The 22708-nt window shown below is 40.6% G+C and overlaps 1 protein-coding gene and 1 long non-coding RNA gene across 5 annotated transcripts in view; one reads left to right on the top strand and one right to left on the bottom strand.

Moving 5' to 3' along the window:
- The window catches only part of LOC128774975 (uncharacterized), a 53960-nt gene extending 49878 nt beyond the window's left edge, over positions 1 to 4082 (bottom strand). For both annotated transcript variants that reach the window (XR_008419561.1, XR_008419562.1), the window contains exon 1: positions 3815 to 4082. This is a non-coding gene — a long non-coding RNA (uncharacterized LOC128774975). The remainder of the gene's footprint in view (positions 1 to 3814) is intronic.
- A 7918-nt stretch (positions 4083 to 12000) lies between these two features.
- TMTC1 (transmembrane O-mannosyltransferase targeting cadherins 1) overlaps positions 12001 to 22708 on the top strand; it is a 272140-nt gene continuing 261432 nt past the window's right edge. For all 3 annotated transcript variants that reach the window (XM_019452365.2, XM_053894591.1, XM_053894592.1), the window contains exon 1: positions 12001 to 12431. In XM_019452365.2, coding sequence (XP_019307910.2) covers positions 12124 to 12431 — 308 coding nt within the window. In that variant the 5' untranslated portion in view covers positions 12001 to 12123. The remainder of the gene's footprint in view (positions 12432 to 22708) is intronic.

Consider the following 22708-nt stretch of genomic DNA (forward strand, 5'->3'; position numbering starts at 1 on the left):
GAGCTGTCAGCGCAGAGCCTGACGTGGGGCTTGAACTCATGAACTACAAGATCATGACCTGAGTCGAAGTCAGATGCTTAACCGACTGAACCACCCTATTTCCTGTTTCGAACAATTTTCCCATCCATCTCTGAGCTGTGTCTTACTGCTCAGAAGCTTCTGGTCATCTTTGAGACACCCCAGGACCAGCATCCCTTCACAGGGGTCGGTCTCACCACAGCCCCAGGAAGGTAAGCCTTGTCTTGGGGGTGAGTACTGGTCTGCTGTCGCCTGCCTGCACAAACACCCAACTCCCCTTCTGCTCCAAGTTTCCGTTTCATTTCACCACTCTGATTTTCTAGCTCCTGTATTTGAATAACCACTGGAATTTCCTCCTGTGAACTCTGGCTGCAGACCCATTCTCTGTCTCAATTCGTCCGTTCTTGTCTCTGCTGCAGGATCCGCCTCGTGGCAGCTCCTATCACTGACCAAACCAGGCCTGGACCTCATTTTTGCCAAGCCTGGTGTGGCAGAACTGGCTTTCTCTGAGCTAGTTTCTTCTGAGATGTAATTTAGATACTGTAAGCCATCCACGAAGTCAAAGCTGGGCGGGACAGCTTGGTAAATTGAATTTGAAAAGGATCAAGTTCATTCTGACATTCAAGCAACATTGTTACAAAGGAAGAGAATCACTTAACAATAATTAGGAAAACAACAAAAAATGTTTGTTGGGAATTGTTCTTCATTCCCACTTGAAAGGTAAAAAGAGATGATCTTAAATTGTAGCTAGTGAATAATATTAGATAAAATAAAAATGTAGGGAAGAGAAACTTTAGAATAAGAGACTGGACTTTCCTTCTTTAGAGGTTTCAGAATATTTGCAGTAATTTGAGACAGGCTGTCTGAAGAAAGAGCGCTGACCTCAGAAATTTCCTTCCAAAAGGAAAGCAGGTAGAAGTGGTTCCAAATCAGAAATCAGGATTAACAACCTTCAGTAGAAGTGACAGACAATGTAGAAAGTGAATCCTATACCTCCAGAGTGTGAATTTATTCAATTTCACTCAGAAATTTATAAAATTTTATAAATGTGTTACTTTCTGTTTTTTTAGGCATTGAAGGTACTTAAAATGTATACTGTAATAGAAAAAGAACAAAGTGAATTTCCCTCCTGCCACCAGGAAATCCTAAACATCCAGCTACTGGAAGTCCTGTCTTCTATTTATGAATGCATTCAAACATTTGTGTATTCCATCAATTATCAGATATCTGACTTGTTACTGTGTGCAGACAATCTGCTTAAGCTCAGAGGCAGACAGAACAGTTGCTGGTCCTGATTTTGGTAATTTAAAGCCAGTGAAAAAAGTTTACCACAGTAAAACATTTACAGAGCAGAAAAAATGTCTAAGTCCTAGTCTTCCCTAAGCCAGTTGTATTATTTAAATCTTCACATTTTCACTGTCTGAGGTGATTGTACCTATTGTGTTTACTAAGTTTATTCATATGGTTTACTCTTTACATTTTACACTTATCTTACGTATACCATTTTAGGAAGAAAACACAAGAGAAAATTTATCTTCCCATTCTGTGTTTGCAAACTTTATCACTGTTTTGTTTGGGTTCTTTAAGGAGGAATTGACTGGAAAAGTGGAGTGTATGTTGGTGTTAATCCTTTTGACTTTGTTGCCTGTCATTCTTTTTAAAAAATGTGTGTGTGTGTGTTGTTTGAAAAATGACTCAACACACCCATAACATGTGCATAAAACATCATTGCAAAGCCTAAGGACTAATTCCTAATTTGTCGTCTTCCCAGACAATTCAATGTTTCGGAACACTTCAAGTCCACGTAGCCTCTCAATTTACATGCTGTTGATGTCATACATTTTTCTGTTCTTTTTTCAAAAAGCTTCACTGACAGATAATTTATATACCATCCAGTTCACCCTTATAAAGTATACAACTCAATAGATTTTAGTGTACTCCCAGAATTGTGCAAGTATCACCACAATATCATTTTAGGACATATTCATGCCTCTAAGAAGGAATCCTGTGCTCATTAGTAGTCCTCTCCATTCCCCCTCTCCCCAGCCCCTGGCAACCAGTAATCTACTTTCTGTCTCTATAGATTTGCAAGCATGCAGTTTCGACTAGATTTAATCACATATCACCATATTTACCATTTAAATTGCATTTTTTTTCTCCCTCTATACTTTCATCTGGAATCATTTTCATCCTGTCAGAAAAACTGTTAGAATTTTCTTTTGTACTGGTTTTCCAGTGATAAACTCTTTCCGGTTTTGCTAGTAAAAGTCTTTCTTTCACCTTTACTGGGATGATCCAGATCCCAGAAAGTGGGGCTGGAATTAGCAGCGGTGGTGACTTCCAGTTCCTCTTTATTTGTAGGATGCCTTCTTCAGGGTCTCACCCCTATGTAAAGATTGGGTTACCAGGACACCTACTCTTAGGGTGGAACTTGGATTCTAAGTGTTTTATTCTTCCTGGTGCCTCCAGGGTGTCAAAGATGTGCTCAGCCTCTCACTCATCCCCGAGGCAAAAAGGGTCCCAAATGCTGGGCTCACCCTTTATCTTCTCCTGGCCTGGTTCTTCTCTACTGTTAAAAATCTGATGTTATGAGGCAAATGTTGTTTAATCTGATTGTCTATATATCCTCTGAAGGAGGATTGATTGAAATCATCTTGTTCCCTATTATAGGGAGGCAAAGTCTCTCACTTAAAAAAAAAAATTTTTTTAAGTTTGTTTATTTTTGAGAGAGAGAGAAAGTGCGTGGGCGGGGGGGGGGGGGGGGGGGAGGGAAGGGACAGAGAGGGAGGGATTCACAGAATCTGAAGCAGGCTCCAGGCTCTGAGCTGTCAGCACAGAGCCCAACCGGGGGCTTGAACTCACAAATGGTGAGATCACCACCTGAGCCAAAGTCAGACTTTTAAACAACTGAGCCATCCAGGTTTGCCTCTCACTTTTTTTTTTTTTAAATACAGATGACATTCTTGTTTTCTCCAGGATATCTGTTCACTCTCTCCTACCCTAGAGCTACAACATTAGAGCAAAGGAGCTTAAGCTCCGGACCTACAGCTTTGAAGGAAAGGAACCCAAGATTTCCTTGAAAATCCTAGGAAAGGAATATCCTTGGAAAAGTAGGTATTTTCACACCTTCCTTTTTTTTTTTTTTTTTTTTTTGCTAGTTTATTGTCAGCATAAACTCAGCTTCATAAGGAAATCTTAACAAAAAAATGTTTTAAAAGCAGATTGAGGAAAGGGATAAATATTCATGATAAAATAGCCCAATAACTTTGCTAGTAATTCTTTTGTAACCATGGGGAAATATGAAAAATGTCCCATGAAGTAATTGTTAAAAATTTACGTCATGTGATGTTAAAGGTTAAAGTTCTGGGAAGAAATATTATTAAAGTTTCTTTGAGAAGCAATTTGATCCTGGCAGTCAAATTAGAAACAGCAGAACAGCTGGGGGACTCACTGGCAACTGAGGCATTCGCTGGCATCAGGAACTGAGAAGGTTTCTAGTCTCAGTCCCACAATGCAGTGAGATGACGGTGAGCAAAATAGAGTATGGTCGTCCTAAATCTAGGTTAGGCTGATAGCCACATTCCCAGAATGAATGAATAAATGAGTGAGTGACTGACTGAATGAATGGTCAGGAATTGGGAAGCAGATATCCAAGTATTACTTAAAAGCAGGTTTTCCATAATGGAAAGAAATAGAAGTAACAAGAAAATTACTGAGAAAAAAGAAAAAAGAGGTGGAGAAAAATCATCACCACCATCACCATCTTTTATCGAAGCTATACTTCTATTGAGCATACCTACTATGTGTCAGGCAGTCTTCGAAGCTCTTGACTCAGCTCACACAATCTTCACACTTGCCCTCTGAGGTACTTTCACAGGTTAGGAAACCGGGACTCCGTCTAGTGGTGATCGGGCAGAGAGGGGCCCGTGCTCTTGTGCATTCCTTGGCTATAAACCATTGGAAGCAAAATAGAGCAATTAGTTCAGAAACAAGTATAGGTCATTGGACTACCAAAATTTGGCTCCATCTAATGAACATAAATTAAATAAAATCCTCCTTTATTCATGAACAAGTTATCTTTAATTTGGGGGCAGACAACAAAACTCAGCATTAATTTTAGTGATGATAAATTATAGCTAAGACTATATTTGTGCCCAAATTATTGACTTTCTTTATAAATGACTCTTAATAGTAGTTTTTCTAGATTTTTCAAATGTTGTAGGCATCTTATTTGTAGAAAAACTCTAATATGGCAATTCAATTCTTGTGTGGTAATTTTCACTCATCTGGTAATATATTTGAGAACAATGAACATTCTTTTTTTTTTTTAAACCATTGAATCATAGGCTTTATTTTTTTTTTTAATTTTTTTTTTAACGTTTATTTATTTTTGGGATAGAGAGAGACAGAGCATGAAAGGGGGAGAGTCAGAGAGAGGGAGACACAGAATCTGAAACAGGCTCCAGGCTCTGAGCTGTCAGCACAGAGCCCGACGCGGGGCCTGAACTCACGGACCGCGAGATCATGACCTGAGCTGAAGTCGGCCGCTTAACCGACTGAGCCACCCAGGCGCCCCAAGAGAACAATGAACATTCTTACAGAAACCTCCTAAAAAGTACCCCCAGATACAAAAGGTATACTCTTATTAGACCTGCTTAAAAATTTATTCAAATAGAAGTGATCACATCTAAAGTTAAAAATTTAAATATATTTATTTTACATGAGATTAATATATACATATACATATATGTTCATATTCATATATATGAAAACTTTGTAATGATAAACTTCTATTTTTATGGAAAGCATTACTGTTTTAGTACCATGCCACTCAGTAGCTATTTTCCACTGGTAAGGGGTTTTGACTCAAGGGCCAATCTATCCATAGAAAGCGGCAGCCTGGAGAGCTGTGTTGAGAAAGATTCTAAGATTGCGTGTGGAGTGGATATGCAAGACAATGACAGTTGATTAGTCAAGATCTTTATAAGCATAGAAAGGAAGAGGGTTTAGAACATGTTTTGTGGGTTTGCCATCCCTGTGTCTCATGATACCACCTCTCAGTAATTGTGATCTGAATTTTGGGCCAAGTATGAAGGAAAAATAAAATAAAATTGGGGTGTTTCCATAAATACGAATTTAGGTCAGCAATAACGCAGTAACAGCATTACAAGGCACTCTGATTCTTAGAAGGTAGGTATAATGCTCATTCTCTTGGAAAAAGGTTGTCAAATGGATAAAATGCTCTCCTAATCCCTCCGACTACTTTAGGGGGAAAGAAGGAAATGACTGAACAAATGGGAAATGAAAGAAAAAGAGTCTGTGAATCAGACTATAAAGCAAGATCTGTTTCTACTTTGTCTTCTGTCTACTGGAAAGGCCACAATATTCAGCCCTAATCCAAGATGTGCAAAGACATAAAATTATTTAAAAAACAACCACTACCACCAACCATCACCACCACAACAAAAATCCCTGACTGTCTCATTCACAGAAACATGACCAAAAATAAAATCTGAAAGACATTTTCTTTCTTTTCTTTCTTTCTCCCTCCCTCCCTCCCTCCCTCCCTCCCTCTCTTTCTTTCTTTCTTTCTTTCTTTCTTTACTTCTTTCTTTCTTTCTCTTTTTTTTTCTTTCTTCCTCCCTCCCTCTCTTTCTTTCTTTCTTTCTTTCTTTCTTTCTTTCTTGTAAGCTTCAGTGGATCCTGCAATAATTCACTTGTAGCCCCCTGGATTGTCTCACATATGGAAAAATAGGCCAAGAAATAAGACTTAGCAGCACAGTGAGAAAAGATAGGAGAGTGTTATTTCTCAAGGGAAATTATTTATCTCCAGATATAATCTTTACTTTTTGACAAAGAAAAACTGGCATGGTAGGTTCTCCAATTTCTTTAATAATATAGGATGCAGGCAATGTCATTGGCTTTTGGCAGGTATTTTATTAGGTTCCTTAAGCCCTGAGTGTACTTATTTTGGCTGTCCCCAGACTTTATAAGGAAAGGTGGGGAATGGACCTCAGGACCATCTGTGAGGTGGGGAATTTCTTACCAAAATAATTTTTATATTTCAATAAAACAGAGAAATGTGACACAAATATATTAAAACAAAGTATTATTGTATGGCATAGGACAAAAAACAATATTGATGACTAATATTTTATGTAGACCAACCAAGCATTCATATTTTTCTCATTATTCTTTCTTTTTAAAATAGTCATTTTTTAAAAGTTTTTATTTATTTATTTTGAGAGAGAGCGCACAGGAGTGGCAGAGAAAGAGAATCCCAAACAGGCTCTGCACTGTCAGCACAGAGTCTGACACTGGGCTCGGACTCATGAACTGTAAGATCATGACCTGATCCGAAACCAAGAGTTGGACAGTGAGCTGACTGAGCCATCCAGGCACCCCAAAAATAGTCCTTAGTTTTGAGCTTCATCATCTACAAACTGACAATCACACATGAGTTTCTGAAGTTAACTCCTCAGGTGCATTTATGCAGTGGCTCTAGGTTTTTAAGGTTTCCTTTATTCCTTCTTCCCTCTCTCCCAATCTATCATCCCCCTTCCCTTCCCTTCCCACCCCTCCCTTCCCCTTCCCTTCTCCTCCCCTCCCTCCCTCCCTTCCATCCTTCCTTCCTTCCTTCCTTCCTTCCTCCCTCCCTTCCTCCCTCCCTCCCTCCCTTCCTTCCTTCCTTCCTTCCTTCCTTCCTTCCTTCCTTCCTTTCTTCATTTTAGCTTAGTTTTGTTTTACTTTGGTAGCCTTTCCCGAAGACTTTAAATAGGGAAAAAGAAGGAAGTTTAATATAATAGCTTTGAGGATGCCTATTGTTTCTTCCATTCTTCTTGGAGGATAGCTATCCGGTTAAGAGAAAAAAATTTTGTATTACAGAAAAATTTAAAAGCAGAAAAATAGTATTAAGGAGCATTTAGACACAGTCTTCATAAGAATGACCCCACATCTGACACTAATTGCAAGTTTAGGGGGTTCGTCAAACCACCCTGTTGATAATCTTCTGGAACGATTTAATGAATTCATTGAAAACTGTTATACTCACAGTTAAGGATTATTACAGAAAAAGGATACAGATGAAAATCAGCCAAGGAAAGAAGTGCCCAGGGCAGAGTCCAGGAGAAGTACCAAACACAAAATGGCCATTGTCTTCTCTCCATGAAGTCAAGGACATGTCTCTGTCCTGGCATTAACGTGTGATAATATGCCCAGAGTATTGTCAGCCAGCAAAACTCACCTGGGCCCTTGGTGTCCAGAGTTTTTATTGGGGCTCATCACATACTGCCTGCATGACTGACTTTAGTTGTCAGCCTCTCCCAGAGGTCAGGCTAAAATCCCCAGAAATCAGAGCTGATATTGTGCGACCCAAAGTTCCTGCCATAAACTACATTGTTAGACTGTACTCTGGCCAAAGCCGTAGGCAAAACAAAGATACTCCTGTCAGTCAGGAAATTCCAGGGGCCTAAAGATTATCTCCCAGTAGCCCAGGCAAAGGCCAGTCGTCTCTTCAGGTAAGGCTAATTCTTCACTATACAAGTATAGTGATCCCTTTGCCTCTGCCCATACTGATCACTCAAATTCCAAATTACGATGCTAATAATTTTCTTATTTCATCTGAGAGTGTGCCAGAGTCAACTCATATTCATTCACAAAAATTGGTTGTTAGGTATTTAGGAGTTTTGTTAAGTTGGTTGTTAAACACAGCTGTTATAAAAAATTGTGTTCTATAAACATATAATTATATAAATTAGATTAAAAACAAAGATAAATGTTCAAAACTCATCATTTTCTAATTATTATATTTTACTGTTACTATGCTCCTGATTGTATTCATATCTACTGTATCTGTCTGGTGAGAACTATGTAGAATGTTAGACTTCTATGCCACTGAATGACGTCTGCATTCATTCAGTGATGTCACTTGTTGCTTGGGTAGCGTGAAATTGACCATACTAAGAATCTTTACACCATGAAATTCAGTAAATGCTATGAATCAGGATTTTGTTTTGATACTTTTTAATTTTGAGAAGGATCTTTCTGTTGATCCAACTGTTACTAGAACTGTTAAGAGTATTTATAGGTTGTGACAACATTAGGATAAATTTCTGAGAAATTATTTCAAAATATAAGTCATAGTGTGTCTAGAGCTGATGAATCTGATGGGATAATTTATCTAAAAAAGTTTTAACTCTTCATACAAATCAGTTTGTTGTAAGCCTGAATTTAATTTTAAATGTCAGTTGATACAGCATTTTAGTGGGTTTTTTTTTTCCTGACATATCCTATACATTGTGGAGGTTGTACAAGAAACTAAGAGTGCCTTTTTCATTTGTATATAATTAAAGTGTAAAACCAAAATATATGTAATTAAAATTTCATTCATATGAAAATACTTTTTTTCTGTTGAATACACTAATCTTAAAATGTAATGTCTGTTTCTAAGACTGGGTATTTGCTTTGTGATGGTGCAGCAGTTTTCAAAACCGGAGATTCTGAACTCTTTGAAGAAGTCTAGTGAGTACTTGATATGCTTTATTTTAATGTACATATGCATGCTTTTATCTTCTAGTAATTCGCTGACAAAGTTTATTGCCTGAGAGACAGCAAGTGCAAGATCACAGATAATTTTTGATATTCTTTCATTTTAATTCTGGGCAGAATTCACAGAGATACATTCCGGGGATGGGAGTGGAGGCCAGTTTACCTCCCTGAGGAGCCCCTCCTCTCTCCAGGGGCTGCTATTTCTGCTGCCACCATTTGCTGCTACCAGCCTGGGCCAAGTCTGGGCACAGCCACCACTCAGACCACATGGCACCCCAGACTGTCCACATGTGTCCTCCCTGGTGCTGGCCAGCTTCTTAAAGTGCATGTTGCCTGTCCTACCATAGGCCAGGGGGTGGTGGGGTAAGTATATGTAATTTTCTTGCTCTTTTTTTTCTATTTTTCGGGATTTTCTTCAGGAACAGGTAATAGTTTAATAAGACCACAAAAAATTATTTTTAATATAAATTACATTATCAACTTTTTCTGAATTTGTGCTTTTGTAACATTGCATTTGTCCCTTTATATAGGATGTACCTGAACGGGGTGTATATTAGGCTGAAAAAGCACAGTGGGCAGTAATTTGAAATGTGTTTTATTAAAATACCTACTTGTCCTTGATTTATTTTTAGTTTGTCCTAATTTTTTTAAGGACTTTGGTCCACTTTAATTTACATGAGTGACTTAATCTGTATGAGTCTCAGAGAGGCACTTCTGTAATAAGTTATGTTTTAAATTGCACTGAGTGGACAAAAGGTGTCTTAGAAGGTAGTATTGCTCTGAGTAAATTAATCAGTGACTAAGTAACAAGAATTTAATCTCATTTCCTTTGGGCCCCTTTATTAGCCAAGATGAGTGCTTTACACCTTAAGAGAGGAGCAGAGGATGATGGACTGGCATATTAATGTAAACCTTTCTCTGACATCACCACCACTTTCACACTGTTTTCCTGTAACACAAAACAATATTGAATTAGGAAGTGATGGGGCAGCAGAGGAACTATTTGGTTTTAAAAATTATTTACTTTCTGGTTCGTGCTTGAGAAGACTTTTGAGGTGTCTCGGTATTTTAAAGTGAATTAATCCCAAATTTATCATCCAAAATGATAGAGTAATAAATAGAGTAGAGATGCCATTGAATGTAGAGGAAAACTTAAGGAAACTAGGCTCAGAAAGCTGGAATCCCACTTAGAGGTTTCCTTTATCTCTTCTCCATTGCCTTTTTGGAATCCAGCTCTGGTCCTTCTCCATTTCTCTCCATTGTCATGGAACTCTGATAGCTCTTTTCATCTAAAAAGGAAAACAACTTAGAGAAGAAGGGGATGGGCAGGGCTGTATTCCTACAAGGGCAATTTAAGGGTGGTGTGAGGGAGAAAAAAAAGGTCAGCTCTCTCTAAAAATCTATTATTGGTCACTCTTTGGGATTAAGACATTGTCTAAAGAAAGCCTCTATTAATTATAGGTAAGGATTGATGCATTGGCTATATCATTTCAGCAAAGGCATTTCAGCCAAGCCAACTAGTCAGCTGTTTACTTAGAAAGTTAGACTTTATGCTGTTGATCTTACACACACATTCCATACAGGCACACTTTGAGCAACTTTCCTTATCCAGCCTAGTATTTAACACATTGTATCACAAAGTATCCTCTTAAAGTATGTCTATTAAATTGATGGGCAGGCAAAGAGGAGATGGCTGTAGTGGGTTCTCTGCTGGAGATGGTAGATTCAGGTGTATGTGGGGTCTGGCTATTGAAGCTCTCAGAGGTCAAAAAATTTTGACTTAAGGATAAAAACATCAATGCCTGGGTTTTTCAATTTCATTTTGCAGTCACTAATTTTCAAGTCACCAAAAAGCAAAGTGAAATGGATGAAATGAATCTTGACTTGGAATATGTTTGTCTTAATTCGCTGAATTTTCAACTGCTCAGACGCATCTTAAAATTTAAAAAATAATAAATCGGTGTAGTAAAGAGTCATGCAAATGCTGAGTTAGTATAAGAACAATTTATGCCTTCTATTTTACTTTTTTTTTTTTTTTTTTTTTTAAGATCAATGAAACTTTTAAGAATTTCTGGAGGCTGGGTATATTTGGCAAATTTTGTATTTTAAGTTTTCCTCTTTGGATGTGTCAAATTCCAGGTAATTTCAATAACATACAGAAATGGAAGTTAATGATGGGCCTCAAAGAGTTAACAGATTTTTCAAACTTGGAGAAATTCTAGGAATCATCATTTTGGGATACCTAATTTATTTACGTATTATAATTAGTATTTTTTTTTTTAAAAAAAAGAAAACAACTTTTCAAAAAAACAGGGAGATTGGGGGTCAAAGCCAGAGGTCTTAACGTTTTAATTTTTCCCCCATGTTTTTTGTTTTTCAAGTGGTACTGACTTATCAGGAAAAGTTCAAACACGCCCACAGCCCAGGAAATAATCAGACCCAAGTGATCCACTTAGGTGGGAAGAAAAAGTAATATGCTCTGCATCTCCTGGATCGTCTTAAGAGTTTCAGTAAGAAATAAAACGAGGAGAAATGTTTCACAAACCAACTTAGCCCCCAGACGCAAACCCCAAGTCGAACCTGGGACTTTTCCTAAGTGCGAGCTGAGCAACTGGCGGGCGGCAAAGAGAAACAGCCCTTGGCGCCCCTGAACAGACTGCGCGGGGCGAGCAGGAAGCCCTCGGCCAGGAGACCCTTTCTCTTGGTTTCGGGAAGGTGCTTTGGACAGTTCCGTCTCCCCCACGGCCTCCTCCACGCGGAGGCTGCAGCCGCGGGGCGCAGGCAGGTGGGGGACAGAAAGGCCCGGGGAGGAGGCGCGGACAGGGCGGCGGGACGCGAGCGCGGGCGCCGGGCAGGAGAGCGTGTCTCCGGGCGCCGCCGCCGCTGTTGTCCGGGGTGCTGAAAGCCGGGAACTTGCCGGGAAGCGGCGGCCACTTTTCCCTCTCTCGGAGCGCGGGGTGGGGGGGTTTCGGGGTGCGCACCTGCTAAGCCCGCCCTGGCCCTGGGCCCGGAGGTGCCCGCAGACGAGGCCCTCCCCAACCTCGTTGGTGGTGGTGGTGGGGGGGTGAGGGTGCATGATTGGGGGGCGGCCCGGAGCGCCAGGCAGGACCCCGGTGCCCCTTCTCTGCCTCTCGGGCGCCCCAGCGCCGCGACCCCGCTCCACCTGCGTGCGAACTCTCGCGGCCGGGGACGCGGGCGCCCGGGGCTGAGTGTGGAGACGAGCCGGGCGGGGGTGGGGGGTACGGGGGTGGGGGGGCGGCTCTAGTCCGGGGATGAAGGGGGGGCGGGTGGAGGCGAGAGCGAGCGGGGCATGCGCAGTGGGGCGGAGGAGGTGGCGATGGCCGGGGGAGGCGGGGGGACTGCTGTTTATTTGCAGCTGGGCCAACTCGGCGGCGCAGGCGGCGGCGGAGCGCGGGGCGCCAGCGGCGGGTCCAGCTGCCGCCGCACCATGCCCGAGCCCACCTCCGGGCAGCCGCGGCGCGCCGCCGGGGCCCCGGCCGGGGAGGATGCCAGACGCCCGGGAGCGGCCAGGGCAGCGGTGGTGGCGGCGGCGGCGCGATGGTAGTGACAGGCTGTGCCCGAGGCGGCGGCGGCGGCGGGGACCGCGCGCCCTCCCGGCGGCGGGGCTGCGGACTCGCGCCGGCCGGGGCCGCGGCGCTGCTGGCCGGGGCGAGCTGCCTGTGCTACGGCCGCTCCCTGCAGGGCGAGTTCGTGCACGACGACGTGTGGGCGATCGTGAACAACCCCGACGTGCGGCCCGGCGCCCCCCTCCGCTGGGGCATCTTCACCAACGACTTCTGGGGCAAGGGAATGGCCGAGAACACCAGCCACAAGTCCTACCGACCGCTCTGCGTCCTCACCTTCAAGTGAGTCCCTCACCTCGCGCCTGCAGCCGCCGCAGTTTCTCCTCACCCCCCCAGCCCGAGCTGGGCGAAGTTGCGGGACCCGCGTGGGGGGCGCTCCTTTTCTTGCGGCGCCTTCCCCTCCACGCCTCCCTGCTGTCCTCCCGTCCACGCCACTCTGCTCCGCGGTCCCAGGCCCCGCTTCTCTGGGCTCCCGGGGCGGTTCGGGAGGCGCGGGCTGGGAGTTGGGATCGAGTTTCTCAAGAGTCTGTGCTCTCAGAGGGATGGTCTGTCGGGCAAGGAATTGGCGCGGGGCTGGTAGAGCTGCTCCTGCACCCCACCCCTGCCGGACAGTGGTCAAGTGCGACGGTGCGGGCCCAGCGAGTTCCGGACTGGGGGGCTGTGGTGGGAATGCTTCCAAGTTGGGAATTTCTCAGAGGCTGTTGGGCAGCTTCGCTGATGGAGAGAGAGGATCAGTCCCTTTGGGGTCGCGTTCGGAGAAGAGGCGAGAGCTGTGAGCTGCCAGGGCTGCTTGGGTTTTGGGGAGGCGCAGCGGAGGGAGCAGAAGCTCTCCCCCGACCTGCAGCCTTTGGTTGCTCTCCAAGCCTTTCCAATCTGCTGGTCTGCGGAAGGGCTCGGGATTTAGATTTTAAAAGATGCAAAGCAAAGGAATGCAGAAGCGTGGGATCCTCTGGGGATCCTGGTGTCCCAGTCGAAATAGTTTTCGTTTCACAACCTCAGAGTCATGATTCAGCATTTCTGGTGTGAATAAAGTGTAAAGGGAGCCGAGAGAACGCCAGGTTTTTGTAGGGTGGAGTATTTTCTTGAATTTAAAAGAGGGCTTGCTTCAGATGGATGGGGAGGAGGGCTTTGTATGAGTACTATCTCCTACACCATGAGCTTGACTCAACCCCTTATAATTTGGCTCCGTGTTTAAGCTTAACAGTGTGTCGGACAAAAACTTGAAATAATATTGGTTCGGTATCATCAGTGTTTTAAGCCTTTTCCAGTGGGTGTAATATGAACCCGTCTTTATTGTAGTGGTCATCCGAGACGGGATAGGCAGCTTGAAAAGCCTGCCTCTGGCCAGGAGGCCAAGGTCTCTTGACAGGTGGCTCAGATGACTTAGAAAAGGAAACCATAGCAGTTGGCAGTAATTCATGGGCTTTTGACTTAATTTTTCCATTGAAAGTTCAGTGTTTTAAAGAGAGTGAGGAAATTGCACATTTGAATCTGGAGAGAATATTTTATAAACATTTGTCCGCTTAGGAAGCGGTTTTGGTGTTCCACTGAAAGATAACGTCAGCTACTGAGTGAGTTGCTCAGTACTTTCAGTTTTCTAAATGTTTCTTAAAATCTCCTTAGATGGCACAAATATATATGTTTACTTTCTAGATTGACCTGCTTTTTCATTTATTACAGTGAGGGTTGGTGGTTAATTTAAGGTGTGAAAGCTCACAGCATGAGATGTGCTGGGCTTGTAACAGCCATGGAGACCGTCTTGATTTGAGCATTTTCCATTTTAAAAGGTCAGGGCCAAAAGCCTGTGCCCACTTGGTGGAGAGTGGGGAAGATGTTTTCACTTCTTGACTTTCTAAAATGTTTTTTTCACTCATGCAGGAAATGGCAAGGACAGAAAAGAGAGGAGTGGGGGAAGGAAGTAGACAATGAAGCAAGGCCATTGATGAAGAGGAATGGTAGCAAGGGTTTGGGGGAACAGGGGTAGGGAAAGGAGAGTTGGGAGGGCCAGGGTCAAATCGTCACTGTGTACTCTTTGGTCACAAAATGCAGACTGGTGTCTAATGCCATTGTTCTTTGTATATTGCATCTATTTTGTTTTTGTTTTTGAGAAGGTTGAGTTGCAAATCTAGAAAGCAACACAGCACTAATTGGAAAGGGGTAGATGTCTCTTCGAAGAGAAAGTTCATCTTTCTGTGCTCACAGGTGTGGATTTAAATAGGACCTAGAAGCTTTCTCCATACTGCATCTTCTGCAATAGCTTAAAGAGGGGCACGTATAAGAGCTGGCATCGATGATGTTAGACCCACCCAACTCTAAAGATTGTTTCAAGCAAGGACAGAGAATCACATTTATTAACTATTCAGTGTGAACCAAACATTGGTCTAAGCACTTTACACAGATTATGTTTTTATGATTTTTATTTTAGGTAGTTGGTGAAAATAAAGTGGCTTGTTAAATATACATACAAACTATCTTAATTATATCTTAAGGTAGGAATGTTTGAATAAAAATCTTTGAGAATTCAAAACGATTTTTTCTTTTTATTGTAAGAACTCATAATATAAGATTTGCCATGTACAATTTTTAAGAGCTTGATAAAATATTATTAACTATAGGCACAATGATTTTCAACAGATCTCTGGCACTCATTTCTCTTGCATAACTGGAACTGTAGACCTGCTGAACAGCAACACTCCAGGGCTCCATTCCCCCTGCCCTTGGTAGCCATAATTCTATTCTCTGTATTTCCGTGATTTTGGCTATTTTAGATACCTTATATAAGTATAATCATGCAGTATTTGTCCTGTGACTGGCTTATTTTACTTAGCATAATGTCCTCCAGGTCCAGCCATGTTGTTGCATATGACAAGATTTCCTTCTTTTTAAAGGCTGAATAATACTTCATTGCATGTATATACAATTAAAAAATTTTTTTTAATGTTTATTTTTTTGAGAGTGAGAGACAGAGTGTGAGTGGAGGAGGGTCAGAGAGAGAGGGAGGCACAGAATCTGAAGCAGGACCCAGGCTCTGAGCTGTCAGCACAGAGCCCACGTGGGGTTCGTACCCAAGACATCATGCCCTAAGCCGAAGTCAGACGCTTAACTAACTGAGCCACCCAGGTGCCCCATACCACTTTTTTTTTTAATCCATTCATCTGATGGTGGCCAGCCAGATTGTGTCCATACCTTAGTTTTTATGAATAATGCTGCAGTGAACTTGGGAGTGCATATATCTCAAGATCATGATTTCAATTCTTTTGGATTTATAACCAGGGGTAGGATTGCTGGATTCTAAGATAAGTGTATTTTTAACTTTTTGAGGAATCTGTATACTGTTCTCCGTCGGAACTACACCTTTTTTACATTCCCACCAGTAATGTACAGTGGTTCCAGTTGCTCTACATCCTTGCTAACATTTGTTATCTTTTTTTTTTCTTCATAAAATCCAACCTAATTAACTGGTGTGAGTTAGGTGATAACTCATTGTGGTTTTGATTTGCATTTCCCTCATGATTACTGGTGTTAAGCATCTTTTCATGTACTTGTTGGCCATTTGTATATCTTGTTTTTAAAGTATAATTGACATGCAATGTCCTATTAGTAGTGATGTGATGTGTTTTATACATTATAAAATGGTCCTCACTATAAGTCTAGTTATCATCTGTCACTATACAAATTTATTACAATATGATTGACTAGATTCCCTAGGCTGTACATGAGATCTCCATGACATATTTATTTTATAACTGGAAGTTTGTACTTCTTAATCCCCTCCACCTATTTTTTTTACCTGCCCCCCAACCCCCAATCAAGCCAGCCCCCGTCTGGTAATCAATCATTTGTTTCCTGTATCTGTGAGTCTGTTCTATTTTGTTCTCTTTTGTTTCATTGTTTTCTTTTTTAAATTTCCCTTGTAAATGAAATCATGGTATTCATCTTTCTTTGCTTGACATATTTCACTTAGGATAATACCTTCTAGATCCATCCATGTTTTCACAAATGGCAAGATTTCATTCTTTTTTATGGCCAAGTCTTTTTTGGGGAAATGTCTTTTCAAGCCCTTTGCCTATTTTTTTTATCAGATTATTTGTTCATTTGTTTTGTTTTGTTTACCTTGAGTTGTATGAGTTTCTTATGTATTTGTGATATTAATAATATATTAGATACATGGTTTGCAAATATTTTCTCCTGTTCTGTGGGTTGCCTTTCTACTCTGTTGATTGCTTCCTTTGCTGTGCAGAGGTTTTTTAGTTTGATACTCCCAGTTACCTAATTTCTTTTTATTGCCTTTACTGTTGGTGTCATATTTGAAAAATCATTGCTAAGCCTTAACATCATGAAGTTTTGCCCCTGTTTTTCTTCTGGGAGTTTTACAGTTTCAGGTCTTACATTAAAAATTTTAATACATTTCAAGTTGAATTTTGTCTATGATGTAAGATAAAGGTCCAGGCTTATTCTTTTGTATGCAGATATCCAGTTTTCCCAAGACCATTTGTTGGAGGGACTATCCTTTCCCCATTGTGTATATTTGACCTTTATGTTGAAGATCCTTTGACCATATATGTGTAGGTTAATTTCTGGCCTCTCTATTCTTTTCCATTAGTTAGTATGTTTCTTTTAATGCATACTGTTTTAATTACTGTAGCTTTGTAATATAGTTTGAAATTAGGAAGTGTGATGCTTCCAAGCTTTGTTCTTTCTCAAAATTGTCTTGTGTATTTGGGGTCTTGTGCAGTTACAAATGAATTTTTTTTTCTATTTCAGTAAAAAAAGCCACTAGGATATTATTGGAATACATTGGAATACATTGACTATAGATGGCTTTGAGTAGTATGGACTTTTTAACAGTATTAAGTCTTCTGATCTGTAAACATGAGACGTCTTTCTGTTTATTTGTGTCTTTAATTTCTTTCATTAGTGACTTAGGGTTTTAATTATACAAGTTTCATCTCTATTTTTAGTGCTATTTTATTCTTTTCGATGCTATTATAAATGGAATTGCTTTCTTAATTTTGGATAGTTCATAATTATATAGAAATGCAGCTGATTTTTTTAACTGAAATATAGTTGATACAAATGCAGCTGATTTTTGTACATTGATTTGTGTCTTACAACTTTACTGACTTTGAGTATTCTAACAGTTTTTTATTTTGGGGGGAATCTTTAGGGCTCTTTAACGCAAAGGATTGTGTCATCTGCAAACATAGTTTTACTTTTTTTTTTTTTTCCAAATGTAAATGCCTTTTATTTCTTTTTCTTGTCTAATTGCTCTGGGTAGAGTCCTAAATAGAAATGCAGGAGTGGACATCCTTGTCTTGCTCTTGATCTTAGAGAAAAACCTTTCAGTTTTTCACTGTTGAGTATGATGTTAATTGTGGACTTTTTATATATGACCTTTATTATATTCAGGTAAATTCTTTCTAAACCTAGTTTTTGGGAATTTTTACCATGAAAGGGTGTTGAATTTTGTGAGATGTTTTTCTTGCATTTATAGACACGATCATGTAATTTAGCTTCCGTTTTGTTAATGTGGTAAATAACATTAGTTGAATTTTGCATGTTGAACTATTCTTGCATCCTAGGGATAAAACCCACTTGGTTATGGTGCATGTTCCTTTTAATGTGCTGTTGAATTCAGTTTGCTAGTATTTTGTTTAAGACTTTCCCATCTGTGTTTATCATGAAAGTTGGCCTGTGGTTTCATTTTCTTATAGTGTCTTTGCCTTAAAAACAAACAAACAAAACAAAACAAAACAAAAAATAAAACCTTTAATTTTGAGGGGCGCCTGGGTGGCTCAGTCATTTAAGTGTCCAACTTTGGCTCAGGTCATGATCTCACGGCTTGTGAGTTTGAGCCCCGCATCAGGCTCTGTGCTAACAGCTCAGAGCCTGGAGCCTGCTTTGGATTCTGTGTCTCCCTCTCTCTCTGCCCCACCCCTGCTCGTGCTCTGTCTCTGTCTCTCAAAAATAAATAAATAAATTAAAAAAAAACCTTTTCATTTTGAGATAATTGTACATTCCCCAGTTGTAACTAATAATACAGAGATCTCTTATACCATTTATCCATTTTCCTCTAGGGTTAAGGTCTTGCATAATTATAGTATAATATCACAACCAGCAAACTGATATTGATACAATCCACAGCTTTTATTTACTTTTTACCAAGTTTACATATACTCTTTTTTATTTTTATTTTTGTTGAGTGTGTATTTAATTCTATGCAGTTTTGTCACATGCAGATTTCTAACATTACCACTAGTCAAGATACAGAACAGTTTCATCACAAGGATCCTTCCTGCTTCTTTATCATAATTATAAACACCTAATTCATAATAACCCCCTAATTCATAACACCCCACCCTACTTCATAATCACTACTAATTTGTTCTCCATGTCTATAATTTTGTCATTTTGAGAATGCTATTTGTGGAATCATTTAGTATGTAACTTGTTAAGGTTGGCCTTTTTTTTTGCACTTAGCATAATTCTCTGGAGTTTATTCAGATTGTTGCATCTCAGTAGTTAATTCCTTCTATTGCTGAGTACTATTCCATTGTATAGATGTAGCACTGTTTACTTATTCACCTGTCGAAGGACATCTGGATTGTTTCCAGTTTTTGGCTGTTTCACAAATAAAACTGCTATAAACATTCATTTACACATTTGTATGTGAACATGTTTTATTTCTTTGGGATAAATGACCAGGATTGCAATTGCTGGGTCATATGGTGGTTGCATATTTAGTTTTTTAAGAAACTGGTAGACTGTTTTCCAGACCTTGTCATACTGTGTATGAGTAATCCAGTTTACTTTGCCTCCTCATCAGCATTTGGCATTATCATTGTTTTTTTATTGTAGCCATTCTGATAAGTGTACAGTGATAATCTCATTGTGATTTTAATTTGCATTTCCCTAATGGCTCTCGGAGTTAAATATACTTTCACGTGCTTATTTGCCCTCTGTATATCCTCTTTTGAAAAATGTCTCTTCATGTCTTTCACCCATTTCCTAAGTGGATTTTTTTTGTTGTTGTTGAATTTTGAGATCTCTTCATATATCGTAGGTACAAGTCCTTTGTCAGCCATGTGGTTGGCACATATTTACTCCCATTCTGTAGCCTCTTTTCATCCTCTTCAGACGGTCTTTCTCAGTCCAAAACTCAAACCTAGTTTCTATTAAAATAGTTTATTACCTTTGATTCATTGAATGAACCTTGTACACACTGAGAGCTGGAAATTACCTTAAGAATAAACAATAAATAAATATGTTAATTAATAAGTAAAGATGTGTAATGCTTGTTTCTATAAAGGTACTTGCATGTATAGAAAGATATTAATCACAGTTTCTCTCAAATAAGAAATGAGCTGAATTTCGAGTGAGGAAATGGATTTTTAGAGGGTCTACTTTTACCAGTTTGCAGGACAGGGTATAAAGGAAAATGAAGGCAGTTTACCAAGATAGGGTGGCTTTGTACTATGTCAATTTAATGAAACTGGAATTTTGTTTCTTGGAAATTCCTTCCCTATACTGTGCTAGGTTATAGTTGTACACAAATTTCTTCCAGATATGGAAAGTGAAAGTGAGACTGCCTATCCCAGTCAGAAGGCTCGTGTCAAGAGAGTCTTGTGGGTTATCACAGACAGGGCGGCTAACCCACTGCTGCTGTGTGACAGTGGCTAGGTCCCTGGTGCTTCCAGAACTTTCCAGATCATGGTGCTCTAGCTACTTCGTATCATGGTGCAAGTGCGAGTGCAGCTCTGTAGGGAAGAGTGCCAGCCTGTTTGCAAGCCACTCACATCATTAAAGTTGGAGCCTTCGAGGCGGTGAGAAGCAGAGGTACCTTGTAGTTCATCTTCGTGGCTTCCAGCTCTGTCTCCCTTTCCCCTACTTCAAGACCCTCCTTCCTCCCTCCCGAATGCCTGCCCTGCCTGCCCTGCTGGCTTTTGACATCTGTTACGGACAGAAGTGGCAGCCTTGCATAGGCCATTTAGCCAGCTTCCACAATTGTGAAAGGTCAAATCTCTACAGTAAATCCCTTCTGCTGTATCCTTCCCTGTGGTTCCGCTTCTGCAGTCAAACTTTAACTGATACAAACGGTCATCTGTGTTCCCTGAAGTGAATTTAGAATTCTAATGAGTTTCTGTTTCTAGTCAAACCTTACATCGGTCTTTTCGTAAGATCATTTCCAAGGGCACACAGGAATATTTTTGGACCCTTGTAGAGCAGAATCAAAACATCTGTGAAAACTTAATCTGCAGCAGTAACCTTTTTTATTTTGCTTCTTTATCCTCCACTGGCCATGACCTGTTTTTAACTCTGGAATCAGGACATTAACCACGTTCAGTCACTTGGTAGACACTTAATTGACACAGAACCAAAACCCATGATGCCCATAACCTCCACCTTGAAATATGGCCCTGATTGATTTAAAAGGTGCTTAGCTTTTTAATTTTATTTCCTTTCTACCTCTTTCCTCTTGAGAAGAAGCTCCTGCTGGATTGCTAGCAGTGCCATTCTGCATCAGGAAGGAAGGAGAAGCTTCCTTCAACAAGGAAGATCCAATGGTTTTCAGGTTAAAGATGGGGAAATGAAGGCAAATTAAAGGACCTTAAACTCTTGATTCTGTCTCCATGTTTAGGCTATTAGATCATAGTGTTCTACCAGTTTGCTATAAAGTTTTATTTTATTGAAGGCTTCTGATGATGATATAAACCGTAAGAGTGAAAGTGGGTGGTTTAAAATGTCAGAGTTAAAAAATAGAATATCTTAATATGTGCAGCTGTAAGCATTTGCAACATTTTAATGCTTGGATCTGGAGAGGGTTTTTTTTTTTTTTTTTTTTTGCAGCAGTTTGCATCTTTTAGTCACAGATGATACACCAACCATGAAAATCAGCTCTAGCCTCTGTGCCCCAAAACTGAAAGAAATGGTGGAGTGTTCATTTTGGTTCTGTTTCTTTTGATTTGCCGCAACTCTTTGGAATTCATTTTGAGATAGTCTGTCTATTGCAGCAAAACTCATAAGTTTGTGTTCTGAGTCTATGATAAATGGACAAATGGAGATTGTTTGACTAGATTGTCTAGGATGTTCAGTGATGGATATAGCCAAGGAAAAATATGATTGGATGCGATAGAGATTTTATAGAGAAAAATGAAAAAATGGCCTCTGAAAATTTCATGCCAACTAAGGTTTATCTTAGAAACCCCAAGAGGAGGGGGTTAAGATTGTTGCCTGCTAGCATATACTTTAGATGTAAGATAAGCTTTAGACTACAGTCTGGCAGTGTAGGAAGGATGGAAAATGAGAGGAATATATTTTTGAATTATGAGGGTTTTTGTAGGTGAATCTCTCAATGGGGGCTTGGAAACACTTTTTTTTTTTAAATTAACAAATGTCTTTTTTATCTTCCTTTGGAGCTACATTCATGTTTTCCTTAAAATTTTCTTTAATTTCTTGTTTTTTTTTTTATTTGAGAGAGAGAGAGAGAGAGAGAGAGAGAGAGAGAGAATCCCAAGCAGGGTCCTGACATGGGGCTCAATCCCAGGACCCTGGGATCATGACCTGAGGCAAAATCATGAGTGGGATGCTTAACCAACTGAGACACCTAGGCGTACGATGTTTTTCTTAACTTTGAATACATAGTTATCCCACTTAAAAGGATGGGGCAGGGTAAGGAATGCTTGGCCATGTGAGAGTAATGGCTCTGTTACTTTTCCAAATGATAAGAAATGGTTTCTGTTCTATGAGCCCCTGTTGATCTGACCCCTGACCTCTACCATCTAGTCTATCAATCTGCAACTCATTCTAGAGTTCTTATGCCCTTTACAGGCCAAACCTGCTGCTGCTGCCTTTGCATTTTCTGAATTGCTTTCCCCAGACCTGTGCCCTCTTGTTCTCTCACCACTTTGAGTCCCTGTTCAAATGTCACTTCATCCTTTGCACTTTCCCTGGTTCCCCAATCCAAAATGGCAGACTCTCCTCCATATTTAATCCTTACTCTCTCACTCTGTATCTTCCTTGCCTTAGTAGCCCTCATTCCTATCTGACAACATGGATTTATTGTTGGTTTTTATCTTCTCTCATACTGTGTAAACTCCATGAGGTATATCTTTAGCACCTGGAGCCGTGCTTGTCATACAAAGTCAGGGCTTCATAAATTACTGTTAAAAGAATGAGTTAATTAATAACTTATGTGAATGCTTGACTTTTTCAGGTTAATATTTAGGTAGGGCTACACCTTTATATATAGATGAAAAAGTCTGCTTGACTTATTTCTTGGTTTATTTACCTTTTGTCTTCCTCTGTCAAAGAGAAAAGTAGAGGCACATAGAGATGGTTGCAGTAGGTCCTGCTTACTGGGCGGTTAAGGGGCAATTTTGATTCTGAGAGGGGCAACTGTGGCTCCCTGTTGTCACCTGCTGTGACTGTGACTCTGTAGAGAATGAGGATCTACAGCGCTTTGCGACCCACCATTCTCCTCTTGCGTGGCATACTGATGTGTGCTGGTTGCTGGATGCTTGCTATAGATTTGAAGACCGGACACAGCAGCTGTACCTTCT

This window comes from Panthera pardus, unplaced genomic scaffold (genome assembly GCF_024362965.1).
Source record: "Panthera pardus isolate Hobbes unplaced genomic scaffold, ASM2436296v1 HiC_scaffold_6, whole genome shotgun sequence".
Lineage (NCBI taxonomy): Eukaryota > Metazoa > Chordata > Mammalia > Carnivora > Felidae > Panthera > Panthera pardus.